The following is a 14,884-nucleotide window of genomic DNA, read 5'->3' as shown; positions in this document are numbered from 1 at the left end:
CCTCCCCCCATAAAATGACTTAGAACATGCACTAGTTGTGGGGTCAGGGCATTCCAAAACCAGCATCCCAGTCCGTTATCTGACTTGCAGGGGATGTGATGATTCTTCTGAGCTCAATTCTGACATGTAATGATAATTATAAAAGATAATTTTGGTTTCTCTCGTGAGTTAAATTACGCGAATGACCCTAATAGCCTGTGCGTTGATGAAACAAATGAACAAAAACATTCCATTGTTTAGGGGTGGGTGTCTGTGTGTGTGTGTGTGTGTGTGTGTGCGTGTGTGTGTGTGTGTGTGTATGTGTGTTGAGGACTCAGAGTATACTTATATTTCCCTTAAACTGGACGTGTTTTTGTTTTTTTTTTAAATAAAGTCCTAACTAGTTAAGTCCCTTACAAGCAATCACAGATTTAGTACTCCTGGGGATAGTGCAATAGAACCAATATTAGGTGATTTCTCTAAAATCAGTCCCACTTTGCAACCCTTAGAAAACTTATGTTTGCAGAGTACACACATTTGTTTCAACAATCTCTCTCTTCTGTCAGAAAGCTCCAGATTATCACTACTTGCCAGTGGAAACCAAAGACCAAATGTCCTCTTTAATTTCTGAATTAAATATTCAAATCGTAGAAAACAGTACCTTTATATAGCAAGTGTGTGTATGTGTTGTCTGTTCGTCTCACGAAGAGGGTGAGCAGTCCTTCAAGGCGGCTACCCAGGAACAGGGGAGAGAAAAAAGCTGGAACAAAATGGCTGCTGGCCGGGGCACCCAGGGAGGAGGCAGGAGTATTTCTCGTTGAAGCCTCAGGTAGTTTTGAGCTATCGAAGACTTCCTGAACTAAAAATACAGGCTGGCAGGCCATTTCTCCATTCAGTAAATGCTTATTGTTCATCCATCATGAACGACATTCTCAGCTTCTTGCTGGAAATGGAAGGTGAGGGAACCAGTAGATCCCCACCAAGTTTGCCATGCTGAAGGGTAGACATGGCACAGCTCATTCTGGACATCACAGAACTGGCATCAGTGTAAAGCCCACACACGCATTTGCTTGGGTGTGGAGAGATGAGAGTCTGCCACCTAAATGAGGTCATCCAGAAAGGCTTGAAGTAGAATTAGAAAAGAATGTGTCTTTCAACCCTCTGTCACAACCCCCAAGTGGCCCATCAAGTCAATGTCATGGTTTTGACCAGGACTTTAAAAAAAATACTCCTCTGAAATGCAACATAAAGTATTACGAATATAAAGTACCAGATTACACCAAATGTTTATTTCAACAACAGGTACATGCACGCGGGCGTCAGGTCGTGATGGAAAATACATTCCATATACATACGGTGGGTCACAATGTGGGGGGCACCCGGCCAGCTCCATCAGAAACACACGCAACTCCTGATCTCGGGGTTGAAAATTTGTGCCTCATGTTGGCTGCAGAAAGTTCTAAAAATAAATAAGTAAAACCTAAAAAGTTAAGTAAAAAGGATTGGTCACCATCAAAGACGTCTGAGAAACCATCGTCACCAGAAGCTCACCTTCCCCGAAGGGGTTCAGCTTGTCCCCAGCACTAGGTGCGCCCAGCTCCTTGCCCTGACCTACCCTTCCTCATGGCACAGCGAGGCCTGAGCAGAGATCCAGGGCAGGGGGAGGACATGGTGCCCTTGAAGGTCTCAGCTAAACAGACTCTGCCCCTTTCTTCCTGCTGTTTTGGGCCTCTGTCCAGTTGCTTTTCCTGAGGTGTGCATCTGCATTATGTCATGGCGCCTCATTAAGGACCACCTTAGATAAGGTGAAGTGTTGCATGTGGTGTGTGAGTGCTGTTCTAGAAGGTGCGTTGCCCAGCCCAGCGTGGGGGAGGGGCGTGGTCAAAGAAGGCTTCCTGGAGGAAGGTTCTGAGCATCACGCCTGGCACACAGTGGGCGCTCGGTAACTGTTGGGACGTTGAGAGAAGGCACTGGAAAGAGAAGTTGGCTGGGAGGAGAATGAGTAAGTAAATGTGGCCGAGAGCAGCGCACACAAAGGTTCAGAGCAAGGCGAGAACGTCGCAGATTCAGCAACTGTCGTGGCATTAGGGTGTGGGCAGGGGTGAAGGGTGGGGGATGGCGAAGAGGCTGGAAGCCACACCCCAGTCCTGTAGACTCACGAAGGGCTAGCTTGTGCATATATTGTTTAAGGAGCAAGGAGTCCGTGCAGACGAGGCCTCCGGGAGAATGGCAGGTCTTGCCAGAAATGGACGGTAGTGGACATGCTGAGTGGGGGTGCCCGCCAGGCCCTGGCTGAGTTGTCCCTTTGGGATGGCGGGTGTGCCTGGGCTCAGCAGCCATGTGTGAGCGGGTGGTCAGCACGTGCAGCCGCAGTATAGATGCACTCCCTGGCGGTGATCACTGCCTTCCCAGCTGTGTAGCCGCTGTCCTTTCTACATTCGCGACATTTACCCCAGTTTACCCTGAGCCATGCTTGTGTCTTCCACTGCTTCCCTGACGTCTCAGTTCGATGTCCAGTAGACATCTCACACTTAGTGTGTCCACACCAGAGCCACGGACGCCCCCCAGGCACGCCCGGTCCCCACCTGTGACACCAGCTTTGCCCAGCAGGCTTAGCCACTCCCTTTCCCAGACTGCCCTGTCCCGCTCTGTCCCTCACCCTTGTCACCCTGGGTGACACATACTGGCAGCCCATGCTCCTGCTTTTGTGCATCCTGTCAGTCCCTACCCAGCAGCCTGGGAACCTTCTCGTGTCCCAGATGTCAGACCATCTGACAGTTTCCCATTGCACACGAAATAAATGTGCTTTCCTTGTGGTCCGCCTCTCTGTCTCTACCTTTTTCTGCTCTCTCCTTTATTCACTTCCCTCCAGCCATGGTGGCTGACTGCTTTTCTCCAGAGCTTGCCATGGCTCCCATCTCACGGGCTGTTCCACTGGAACACCCCCCCCCACCCACCCAGATCTTCCCAAAGCTCACTTCTTCCTACCCTGCAGGTCTCAACCCAACCGCCTCTTTCTCAAATGTTTTCCTTGACCCTCCTGGGCAAGGAAGCCCTCCAGTCCTGCCACCATATTATCATCCTTTGTCTTCTCAGCACTGATTGTTACGGGAAATGAACCTATTTACTCCTGGAGGGATGTTTTCCCCACCTCCCCACCCTGGACTCTAACCTCCTGGAGGTTAGGGACCCAACTTGTGCTGTTGACCACATCTCCCATGGTCTAGTGCCCACTGCTCAGTACATGATAATTGCTCAGTGAATCTTGTTCAGTGACTTGGCTTTGCATTATGGTTATTGCTTGGTTCTGCTTCCCTATGAGATTCTCTTCTCCTTAAGAGCACAGGACTTAGGTCCTTCTGATTTCTGTGTAGCGAATACCATCCAGTGTCAGTAACCGATTTCTCTGTGGACTCTAGAAAATAATTCCTTGTGTGAACAGGTTATCTTTAAAACTATGAGGTTCGAAGAATGGGATTATAGGTTATGTCCTCCATGATTTCAACTCTCAACAAGTTGGATAGGAAAAAAGGAGAGCCCCATCCCTCCCACCGGCCCTGTGTGACTTTGTCGCAGCAGCCAAGTGTGGGGAGCCTTTAGCCCATTTTTCAGACAAGACTCCCAGAGGTCAGAGATATTCAAACACCTGCCCTGGAGCTCATCTTTAGTTAAGGGACAGCCAGAGCTGGGTGCTGCTCCCAAGCCCATGCCCTCTCTGCTGATCCCTGGCCTTCAGGCTGTCCTGGGTCACTGGCAGCAAAGGCTGGGTGAGAAAGAGCCGATGCACAAGGGTTTTGCACTGGGAGCTCGGTGGGCTGGGTCTACATGACTGCAGGCCGTTCTGTCCTTACACGGTTTGACTCTTCCTGTCAGTAGACTGGGAGCATTCTAACTTGGGTTGGAGGTGATGGGAACGAGCAGCAGAGAGACCTGGGACAGGGGGCTCTCTGCCTCTGTGAGCTGCCCGTTCAGAGAACATAGGTGGCCAGTCTGGATTCATTCCGGGTGAATCAGGCCCTGCTCCTTGCCCCATGTTCGGTTGGTTTCCTGGCTTTCCATCTTGCCTGATGGAGTTGGGGGTTTAACCAAACATCTTCTGAAAGTAGAGGCTTGCTGTGGAGGGAACCAGCGGGCTGGAATAACACGGGCTGAAATTGGGGAACGACAGGAAGCAGGGTCTAAGCTGCAGGTGGATGGGGTGGGGGAGCCTTAGTGCTGACTTCCGCTTGGTGCCGGGGACCGTCTGAATGGAAGCAGGCTGCATTCGATGGCCATCGTGATTCGACGTCCATCTCTCATTGTACCAGCTGTAGTTGAGGGATGGGATACCCATCGGGGTTGGGATGCGGTCATCTTCCTTCTTGAGCTCCATGTGGAAATCGGAGCAAAGTTGGCCCCTCCAAATTCTTGGTTAAACGTGCTTCTGAGGAAACCGCCATCACTGCTAGAATTTGGTATTTGATTTCCCATCCACCAGGGCTGTGGTCAAACATCGATCACAAGATCACAATATTCCTTTTTTTTTTCTTTTTTAAGATTTTATTCATTTATTTGAGACAGGAGGAAAGGGAGCATGTGCAGCGAGAGGGAGAAGCAGGCTCCCCGAACAGGGAACCCAATGCGGGGCTCGATCCCAGGACTCTGGGATCGTGACCTGAGCAAAAGACAGACACTTAACCAACTGAGCCACCCAGATGCCCCTAGTTTATTCCTTAACAAAATCAAAATACAAAGTAAATGGTTTTTAGCTTTGACCCTTGATGTGTATTCTGCTGAAAATCCTACTGACTTTCAGACTGAAACCCATACTTGGAAACTAGACCAGAAACAAATTATTTCCATGCTCCAGATGTAACTTCATTTCTTTGACATATTTTAGTTTAGATTGTGTAACCTGATTCACAGAGTTGCTTCTTGGAGTTATACATTTTTTTGCTTTCCTTGAGAGAAGCTACTTTAGGTGGCACATTTAGTAATTAATAAAAGAGAAATTGAAAGGTAAAGTGAGTGAACAGAGTTAAGAGGAGTTAAAAAAAAAAAAACCAAAAACCATAAACAAGGAGGTTACAGCCAAGTTCATTATCAGTGCCCCACTATGCCTCCATGGGCTCTGTTCTGCTTGCTGGGAAGGGGTGAAACCTTAGCCTCCAGAACTCATGTGGCAAGCTTCACACCTAACATCTTATTATCCAAATTGAGCCATGAGACTATTTTCTTGCTCAGACAGAGGACCGCCTAACCAGAGCTGGGCTATAGGGTGGGTGCCCGCAACCAACCCAGGATTTTCCTCTGGAAGCAGCTTCAAATCGACCCTTGAGCATGTCCTCAGTCTCAGTTTAAATCCCCCAAAGCCATACCCAAGTTAGCACGGCCAAAGTGGTCTTTTCCTAAAATCTGCTTCAGAGCATCCTCTATCATGGGCATCATGAAACCACAGAAATGCCTCTAGTTGTGCCTTGACTTCCCAGGTCACTGACTCTTTTGACCACCAGTATGCAGGTGTTTGATACTGAAATCTTAAAGGCTGGAGAATGTCAACGAAGGACATTCACGTAGGGCTTGCTATATAGTTAGTATTAGGTCAAGACAACAGCTAGAGACTATACCTGTGTGCTTTCAATAGCCAGGCTTCTTTGGTTACAGTTCGCCACCATAGTGGCACGTAGGAAGTGACTTCGATAGACCGCTTATCTCACTGTTCACTGTAGCTTGGGTTGCAAATAGTTAACTCACTTTAAAATGCAACCAAAGCCAGTGAAAAATCACCGGTGGCAAACAGTATTGCCTTGCATTTGGCACATTTCCTCATAGATGAAGCGGACCGTGTTGATGATGATGATGGAAGGTTGTAAGCAAGTAACATGCAAACTAACAGATCCGCAGATTGGAGAGAGGCGTCTTGAGAATCTGTTCTCTTTCGAGAATCTCCCTGGAGAGCCTGTCCCAAAGGAATGTCAGTCAAATGGAGGTGAACCGAACAGGACAAAGACCTTGGTGTCTGAGCCAGATCTGTTTTTTATAGAGTTTGGGTGGTAAGCCATCATTACCCCGAGATCTGTTTGAGGTTGGAGTTTTAGGATAAGAAGTTATAAGACTCCTTGGAGATCCAGGAGATCCAGCGAGAACAAGATCTCCTGCTTGCTGATTGGCTGCCGCAGCTCTCCAGCCAGAACCCCAAGGCATCAGGCCCGTCAATCACCATCTGTTCTTTTCACTTAGTACCACTGGGGTTTACTGGACTCAAGTTTTTTAAACCAGTAGAATAAATCGTAATAGGATTTAAAGCTTTTTTTAAGTAGACTTCACGCTCAGTGTGGCGCCCCCACGGGGCACTTGAACAACTCATGACCCTGAGATCAAGAGTCAGATGCCTGGGGCGCCTGGGTGGCTCCGTGGGTTAAAGCCTCTGCCTTCAGCTCAGATCATGATCCCATGGTCCTGGGATGGAGCCCCGCATTGGGCTCTCTGCTCGGTGGGGGGCCTGCTTCCTCCTCTCTCTCTGCCTGCCTCTCTGCCTGTGATCTCTGTCAAATAAATAAATAAAATCTTAAAAAAAAAAATGAGTCAGATGCTTAACCAACTGAGCCACCCAGGTGCCCCATTTTGTTAGAGGATTTAATCTGGTTTTTGATGGTTGTGGTGGTATTAATGACTATTTTTCATCATCTTTATAGAGCTGATATCCTACGGACAGAGTAAATATGTTACATTAAGCATTTTAAGCTAATTTTGATTATTCCTCTTGATGTCACCGAGCCATGATGTCCATTCCGAAGGCGAGTTTTTACATCTCCTGGCCTCCTCATTCCTGCCTTCCGCTTTTATGTGGATTTTCCAAAGAGCTAGTAGAGCCTTAAATACTTCTCTCAAGTTTAATAGTTTAAGTTTTCCCTCATTATTTACTCATTCTTTTGCAAAAAAGTTAAAATCTTAACTTTTTATGACTGTCAGAATAACATTGTGCTTAATACGGCAATAAAGTACTGGTCTTTATTATACTAATGCCAAAAGGGACATGTACCCGGTTCTCGTGTCCGCAAGCATCGTGTTGCTTAGCCCGGTGGCACTAACCTGGGCTCTCAAGATGCCTGCTTGCAATTGGAACCAAGCCCTTTCATGCTCTGGACGGCCCTTAAGAAAAAGCATTAAATTATAGGTACTTTTTAAAGAAAACACACAAGTGTGAAACTTCACTTTGGTATCAGTTGCAAGATGAGTGAGAATGAACAAAAAGTGAGCCATTAACTGTTTTCCTGAAGAAAACACGACAGAGGTGGGAAGAGAAAGGTTTTTAATTTTCTTGCATCAAACAAACAAAAAAATTGTGCGGATCTGGAGAGTACGAAAGCAAATCAAGTTAACATACACATTGTCAGTCCTGTGATTTTCATGATAGGCTCTCGTCAGGGCTACTCCCTCAATGCTTTTAACACCGTGATGCCATCTAACTTTAATATGCTCTGGGACTCTGGATGTGGAAGTTAATAGGGTGATGTGGAGAGCTGGAGGTAATGATGTGTTCGGTGGGAAATAGCACCTCACGAAATCTCTGCATATTGTTCCCCTTCCGTCCCCAGATTTATTGTACTTCTCCCAGAGTTGTGCCTTACATAGCCCTGCTCTCCGGAAAGTTTAAAACCTGCTCCTGTCTACCCAGTCGGCACAAAAAGGATTAGGCATCTCTTTTTTTTCTTGAAGATTTATACCAGCTCAACGTTTTAAAAATGGAAATGCGTAGAAATGACTTTTCTTTAAAATTGTTAATTTGATTGATAGATTGATTGATTTAGAAATTGCTTTTTAAACCACACATGTGAGACTCTTATTGGTTAGCTGTTGAGGATATAAATCAATTAAGAATGACTGAGTTTTTGGTTCCCCTTGAGCATTGACTCAGCTGAAAATCTGGTAGGAAGTATTTAATTTTTGTAACCTAATTCATTAACCAGGAATTACCCAGATCTATTCTAGAAGTGCACAGAAAAGCAGAAGGTGAGCCTAGGATATCTTGTATCAAAAAGCAAGGATGGGCTCCACGTCCAATGGGACCATTTCAAAGACTACAAAATCCAGATTGAAGTGGCTTCCACCGGGACATTCTGAGCACCAAAAAGAATAATGACAGTAATAGTTTATGATAGGATGACTCATTGCCATGAGCCCATAGCAATACTAAGAAAGTAAAAAAGAGGAAGATACAGAGGACCTTTAAAAGGAATAATCTTTGCAGGGGGGGATTGGCACCTAATGTGGGAATGATGAGAGAAGTGGAAAGGACTACAGTCTTGTAGTCCCCGTTGTAGTCATTCATCCAGTTAGGGATTGTCGATGGTTGTTTGAAAATGGGGTCATCCCCATGCAACAAAAGTATCACCACAGAGACTTACTATTATTTACCAAAGGGGTAATTATTAATTACCAATGTACCCTTATAATGGTTGGTTGGGAGGTCCCCACCTAATGAACTTAGTGTTACCAGCAGCCCAGTAACCTGACATGGGTACTACCTGCTGTGACTGAGCTATACCATCCCCCTTCTCAAGAGTGCCTGGTACGCAGTAGGTGCTCAGTAAACATTTGTTGACTCTTAAGTAATACAAAACGTCCCTGGTAAAGTGGTAGCCTCCTTCGACCAGTACCGACATTCTCTCTCTTCTCAGAGGCATCTCTGTCATGAGTTTGGACGCTACCTGTTTAGTTTCTATGTTCAGATATACATGGATTTCTGAACAGTAAATAGTGTTATTTTGTGTGGCTTAGAATTTACATCAGTGGCATCATACCATGTGTATTTTTTCCGAAACTTGCGTTTTTCATTCAGTATTAACCTTTTGAGGTTCGTTCATGTTGTTACCTGTGAAACTTTTTTTGCCTTTTAACTGCTGTTCTATCATTTCACTAAGTTTCGTTTGAATTATCCATTTCCCTGTTCCATAGGCTTGTAGATCATTCCCAATTTTTGGCTATCTAAGTCTACTACTTACGCGTGCATCCTCACGCCCTAGTCCTTGACTTGGGAATAGGAGATGGAAAGATGACAGTATTCCTAATGTTCATTATCACTACCAGTTAGTGAAGCGCCATGAGGCCACTGAATGGCGCTACAAACATTTATATTCACTTTATCTTATTTAATCCTCACAATACATTATTTTACAAACTAGAAACTAGGCTGATGTTACAAAAACATCAGCCAAAACTTCACAACCCCATAAGTGGCAGATTCGAGATTAGAGCTCAGTTCTTGGATGCCAAAGCCTTGAATGTGAGACCTACTCTTAAGAGAGGATGATCTCTCTTCACTCACTGGTCCTTCTCTTATCCTAATGGGAGATGTTGGAGTCAATATAGTTAACTGGGTTCCAAAAAGTGTGCCGAAGGAGTAGAGGCATGAGCTAATGATCTTTGTTCCGTTGAAAAATTGAGTTGTCTGTTGCCATGGTTTCCTTCTTCATAGGAACTTTTTTTTTTCTTGCTTGACTATCATTTTAGGAGTTGAACCAATTGAAAGGTCCCTCATCATCACTTAATAATGATCTTTAGGTGGACCATTGGGACAGAGCACTTGTCTTGTTGAATTAACCTTTCACAAAAAGAAGGGAAGTTTAAAATAATCCGTGAGACTTAGCCATCAACTGTAACTTACTCATGTCTGTATCCATAGCTATGTCTCCAAGGAAACTTCCGAGGGGATGTGTGTTTAAAAAGTGGAGCAGGAGTCTTTATTTCAGGCAATTCAATAATATGTGAAAATGTATTTTTACTTTTCCTCCTTCCATCTAGCAAGGCTGTTTCAATCTAATTTAATGAATCCTAAAATGAGATCTGTTTGAAGAAAATTACCTAATAAAATATGAAATGAGTCTGGAGACTGAGGCTTTTCTGGCATGTTGCTGATGGAAGCCTTTCTGATAAGCAGATAATATGCTGATGATAATGGTGAATGTTGGCGATGGTTATGGGGAAGGCCTCTGGTGTGCCACCTTTTTTTTTTTTTTTAATTTCTTTATAGTACACATGTGAGATCAGGGGGAGGGGCAGAGGGAGAGGGAGAATCCCAAGACTCTGTACTGAGTGTGGAACCTGCCACAGGGCTCCATCCCATGACTCTGAGATCATGACCGGAGCCTCAAATCCTCACTTGACTGAGCCACCCAGATGCCCCTGTGCCACCATTGTCCCTAAAGAGACCCAGCCCACTCACATTCTCAGATTGCAGGGCACCATGATTTCATTGTGTTGTGCTTTGAGAAAAAGTGCCACAGAAAAAATAAGGAACTTGAAAAAGAGTCAGCCCCAGATGGATGGAATAGATAGCCTTCGTCAGGGTGTGTTTTCAGGAAATTTGGAAAAGACTCTCTTGGCCCCCCTCCCCCACCAAGTATTTTGCTTTCATAAAGCCTGATGTTCTATAACTGGACTTGTGTTTTGGTTGTTTTTAAAAATTCTTACAAATTTGCAGCATTAAGAAGATGACCTAACAACTGCTGGTGATCAGTGGGGTTTAAAAGATCGTTTAATTGAGACCGAATGTCAAATATAAGGCATAAGGGATCATCACCATTGATAACACTGTGGGTAGGTAGCTTTCTAGAACCTGGCATCAGCTCCATTCCTGAAAAGCTTTGGTGACTGAGGGGGAGAGACGATGCAAAACTCCTTCATCCTAAAGCACAGTGGGGAGCATCAGATGATAGAGAAGGATCCCCAGAAGGGACGTTTCTACAAGCCTGGAGACACCCTGTCCCCATGTTGTTTCTGGGTCTAGCAGTTTGGCCCAAGAACCAAAACCTGCATGGAGTTTCCCAGTGTCTGTCCAGTGTTCTGTCTACCATGCGCCTTTGGAGCTGATGACGTCTCCGTTTCCCAAATGGGGTCCCCTACCTTCTGGGGTTTGTAGGCGGCATTCTGTGTGCATGTAACAAAAGAGGTCACGTCTCTAAGAGTTCGTGCTGTTTTCAAGCTGTAACTGTGCAACTGTGCGGCTGCTTACCCAGAGCTAGAATGGACGCATTAAGCCAATAACTGTGGCCTCATTCTTGCCTTATTCCTTTGCTGTGAAAGCTGTTTATGGGGCTTCTCTGTTTGTTTGTGAACCGTGTCTCTCCCTCCCTTTCTCCTGTAATGCTGTTGCTTTATCTCTCTCCCATTCATCTTTTTTTCCTTCCTTTTTGCTGCATGGAGACTCTCTGCTGTACAAGTGTAAGTATTTCTCGGTGGCTCTGCAGTTTCTGGCTGTTCTGGTTTGCGTTCTCGTGCTCCATCTGCTTCTGCGCTGCCCGGCTGCTCTCCCCGGAGGCTGAGTGTGGTCGCCCGTCTGCAGATCCTGCGTGAAACGGGCAGCAACCTCGAGACAAGGTTGCATTTTACAAGCGGTTCAGCAGCAAAACAGGCAATGAATTGAAAAGATCTAGCTCTGCCTGAAAGCCAGCAGAATGTTGATGAAGAGTGTATCAGCCTTCAAGAGGGGAGAAGTGGTTTTTCCCTTTGTGTAAAAAAAAAAAAAAAAAAAAAAGCTCACTCAAATATCTGGGTTCTGTTTGGTTTGGTTTTTCCTGATTCTTGCTTCCCAGGGATGTGGAAAGTTGGCATCATGACTTGCTTCTTGTAGCAGAAGAATTCTCCCAATTCATTTCCCAACTGTTTTTTGTTTTTTTAAACCAACTGTGTTTTTGTTTTGTTCTTTTTTTGTTTGTTTGTTTTAACCTCAGGGAAAAGAAAATCAGGGATTCTTGAGCCCAAAGTGAGAGTGTTATTATTCTTTGCACGAACTTGATAAAACGAACAAGGCAGCTTCTCCATCCTATTTTTGTGGTAATAGAAACAATTTCACTCACTTAAAAAAAAAAATGTGTCCAGGAATTACGTGTTAAAAGTGAGTTTAACAGGAAAAAAGTGTTGTTCGTCAGACTCCAACATAAGTTGTTAAAGTGTTAAAGTAGTCCTATCACGTGAGTGACATACAGATCATCTCAATTTCATTATAAAAACCAAATGAAATGAGTGAGATTTCTGAGCAATGTAGACATTGTATTGCTTTTGATTCCTAGAGAATAGGGCCCTGCCTTTCGTCCTCAGTTGGCCATGGTGATGTTGGGATGAGAAAGAAGTCTTACGTGTGGGGTTTTCCTTCTGAAGTTACTTTGTAAAGGCTTTAACACACTGTTCCTCTTCTTTCCCAAGTATGTGAATATTGATAATAATTTATTACAAAATGCATTTTTCAAGTAATTTTGTCTAGGCCTAAAATAATAGTTAACCATGAATTGATGTGTGAAGCGTCCTTTGGTGTGTGTACCTCTTCTTCGGGCTCTGACCCTCTATCTGAGGGGCACTTTATGACTCTCCTGTCAGTAAATACTCATTGACAAATGTCCAGGGCAGGAAATGAAGACTAGGAAACAGTCTGAGAAAATTAGCCCTTTATTTTGATGTAAGAGCACTAACAGCTCTGAAGAGGCTGGTAAAGCTAGATTTTTTTCCCTGCCAGGTTGCAACTCATCTGATCAGCAGGTGTGAGAAGGGTGAGAAGAGTGCATCTAAACCAGATTTCTGGAGAAACAGAGAATATTTGTTCCTAAATATATACTTGGGTAGAAAATGGTAGCTCATTGTTATATTTCCTCTTGGTTTAGATTTATATGTAGTGGGTACATAGGAGTGAGCCAGTAAAGAGTGAGCAAATTCAGTTTTTTCCTCTATAACTGTTAAGGAAGAAACAATTCGAAAGAAAGGAAAGAAAAATAGGAGTGAAATGAAATTTACGCCCCACCCCCATTGTTATACTTAAACCATAAGAGAGCATGACACTGTTCGTGCACCAAAAGAAATGTCTAAAATCGAGTTGCATTCTTACACCAGTTCTTACACCAGGGAAACTTGAGCTAGATTATTTTTGCCCATGAACACTCTTTCTATAAAATCTAATCAGGAGTCACAGGAAAAAATGTTGGAAGACATCTTCATTCCATGCACTTTTAAGCCTCTTTCTTATTTATTTGTGGCTGTCTAAATGAATTGGCTGGAAATTATATCCCCAGCTGCTGCTTGCTCCTTCATGGTTGTGCAAAGGGGATGGAATGCTAAAGACATTTTCATTAAATGTAGTGTATATTTCTGGAGTTTGTGTCCCCTGAAAATCAATTATTTTTAGAAGTTTCACCTATGGAGAGACCAGTCAGTCCACTACCTTGTTCGGTGGATGGCAGGGCCATTTTGCGGGGAGAACAACCTGGAATCTGGGTCCCTTTCCAGTTGCATTGGGTTGACGCCATTTTTACTGAACCCACGAGACCTATTGCTTTACAGATAGGTAATCTTTAGATCGTCTGCCTTTAACAAAACCTTGAAAGAACCAAATCAAGTTTTCACTGAGTGTCTCCAGAAGACCAGCCTGAATTTAAATACGATTGCTCATCTTTTCTCTCCCTTTTCTCTCAATAGTAAATAACAGCAAAGATTTAACTGTTGTTAAATCTGGAATAAAATTGTAAGAACTGTAAAGTAGTTTGCTTTAAAAATCAGTGTGAACCAATTCATTCCTTGAACCAAAGAGAGTTTGTCATGTGTGTGGATGTTTTTTGAGAAAGCCTTACATGACCCCCTATTAAATGAAAGACTACCAAGTAAGTTGTCTTGTCTCTTAGTTTAGACAATACTAGTTTCCAGAATCAGACCAATTAAAACATCCCGCAGATCCATTCATCTGTGTATCAATTACGAAGTGTACAGTTTTGAGGGATGCTGGGCCATCCTCACAATCGCTCTGTCCCCGGTGCTGCTCCTAATGCCAGCTCCAGTACGAGCCCTTGTCATCTCTGTGACTCAACTTCTTCCTTCAAATTTGTTTCTCTGGATGACAACTGAGGCCACCTCCCACTTTCACAGTTGGAGTTCTGCTGCGGGAGAAGCTAATACCCCCCTTAGATTTGGCTTTGCGTCATCAAGATTGGCACCAGTGCTTAAGATGTTTGGTGATTTGGGGTTTGATCTCATTTTTAAAAGACTAACAGGATCAAAGACTCTTCCTGAGAAGTGACAGCAGATACAGACTCCTAAGTCATAGCAGTTTTTCCCTAGTTAGCCTTTTCCCATAATGTAAACCTCAAAATCTTGGTGGCAGAAGTATGAAACAAAACAGTTACAAGGGCTGAAACCCTTAAAGGGATGAAGAGTTGGGGGTTGCCTTACATCCCTGATGTGCAGGTGGTAACGAACAGTGAATAGTTGGCAGTTTCAGTTGTTAGCACCTGCTGTTTACAATCTTTTAATCTGGTTTTTTATATCCATTTTAATATCCTCATGTGCAGCTTGGAATTATATTCTGTATCATTCATCGTTCCTTTCCGCCATATAAATAGAATGTAACTGATGAATGTAAATCTTCATATACATAGAATGCAACTGATAGAATGTAACTGAAGGTAGCTGGAGGCAAGAAGCAAGCAGGGGGCTGTCTGGGTTGAGAGCACTGTAAACACTGAGAAATGTGTGGGCTCAGTCTTTCCAGGCAGGCTGTCAGATGTGACCAACCATCCTCGAAAGAAGGGAAACAAATACTGAGTGTCACATTTGATCCCAGATGTTTCTGCAGCCACCCCTCCCTCCACCCCCCAGGAGGTTTCTGAAGTTTGAAAGGCAAGTTTTCTGTGAGTACCTAAGTGCTTTCTTTGTTTCATTGCTAGATGACTCCTAAATCCAAACGGAAGAGTATCCATAGCCGGATGCTGCGACCCGTTTCCAGAGCCTTCGGTGAGTCATTAATGAATGCCCGCCATTTCCCTGGGACTGTGACACACCCGCAGCAGGGACCTCTGACCACCTCAGGGATGCCTCCCAGGGATGCTCTGTATGAACAGATGGGGACCAGGAGCGCACTTGCTGTTCCGTGATACACTTAGAGTCC

General features: G+C 44.4%; 1 protein-coding gene across 8 annotated transcripts in view; it reads left to right on the top strand.

The window, feature by feature from the left end:
- The window catches only part of CARMIL1 (capping protein regulator and myosin 1 linker 1), a 297,839-nt gene that overhangs the window by 248,349 nt on the left and 34,606 nt on the right, over positions 1-14,884 (top strand). For all 8 annotated transcript variants that reach the window (XM_032861665.1, XM_032861664.1, XM_032861663.1 and 5 more), the window contains one exon: positions 14,664-14,730. In XM_032861665.1, the coding sequence (XP_032717556.1) occupies positions 14,664-14,730 (67 nt within the window). The remainder of the gene's footprint in view (positions 1-14,663; positions 14,731-14,884) is intronic.

Source organism: Lontra canadensis, unplaced genomic scaffold (genome assembly GCF_010015895.1).
Source record: "Lontra canadensis isolate GAN:19392208 unplaced genomic scaffold, GSC_riverotter_1.0 scaffold21, whole genome shotgun sequence".
In the NCBI taxonomy this organism is placed as follows: domain Eukaryota; kingdom Metazoa; phylum Chordata; class Mammalia; order Carnivora; family Mustelidae; genus Lontra; species Lontra canadensis.
This window is presented reverse-complemented; position numbering and strand designations above follow the sequence as displayed.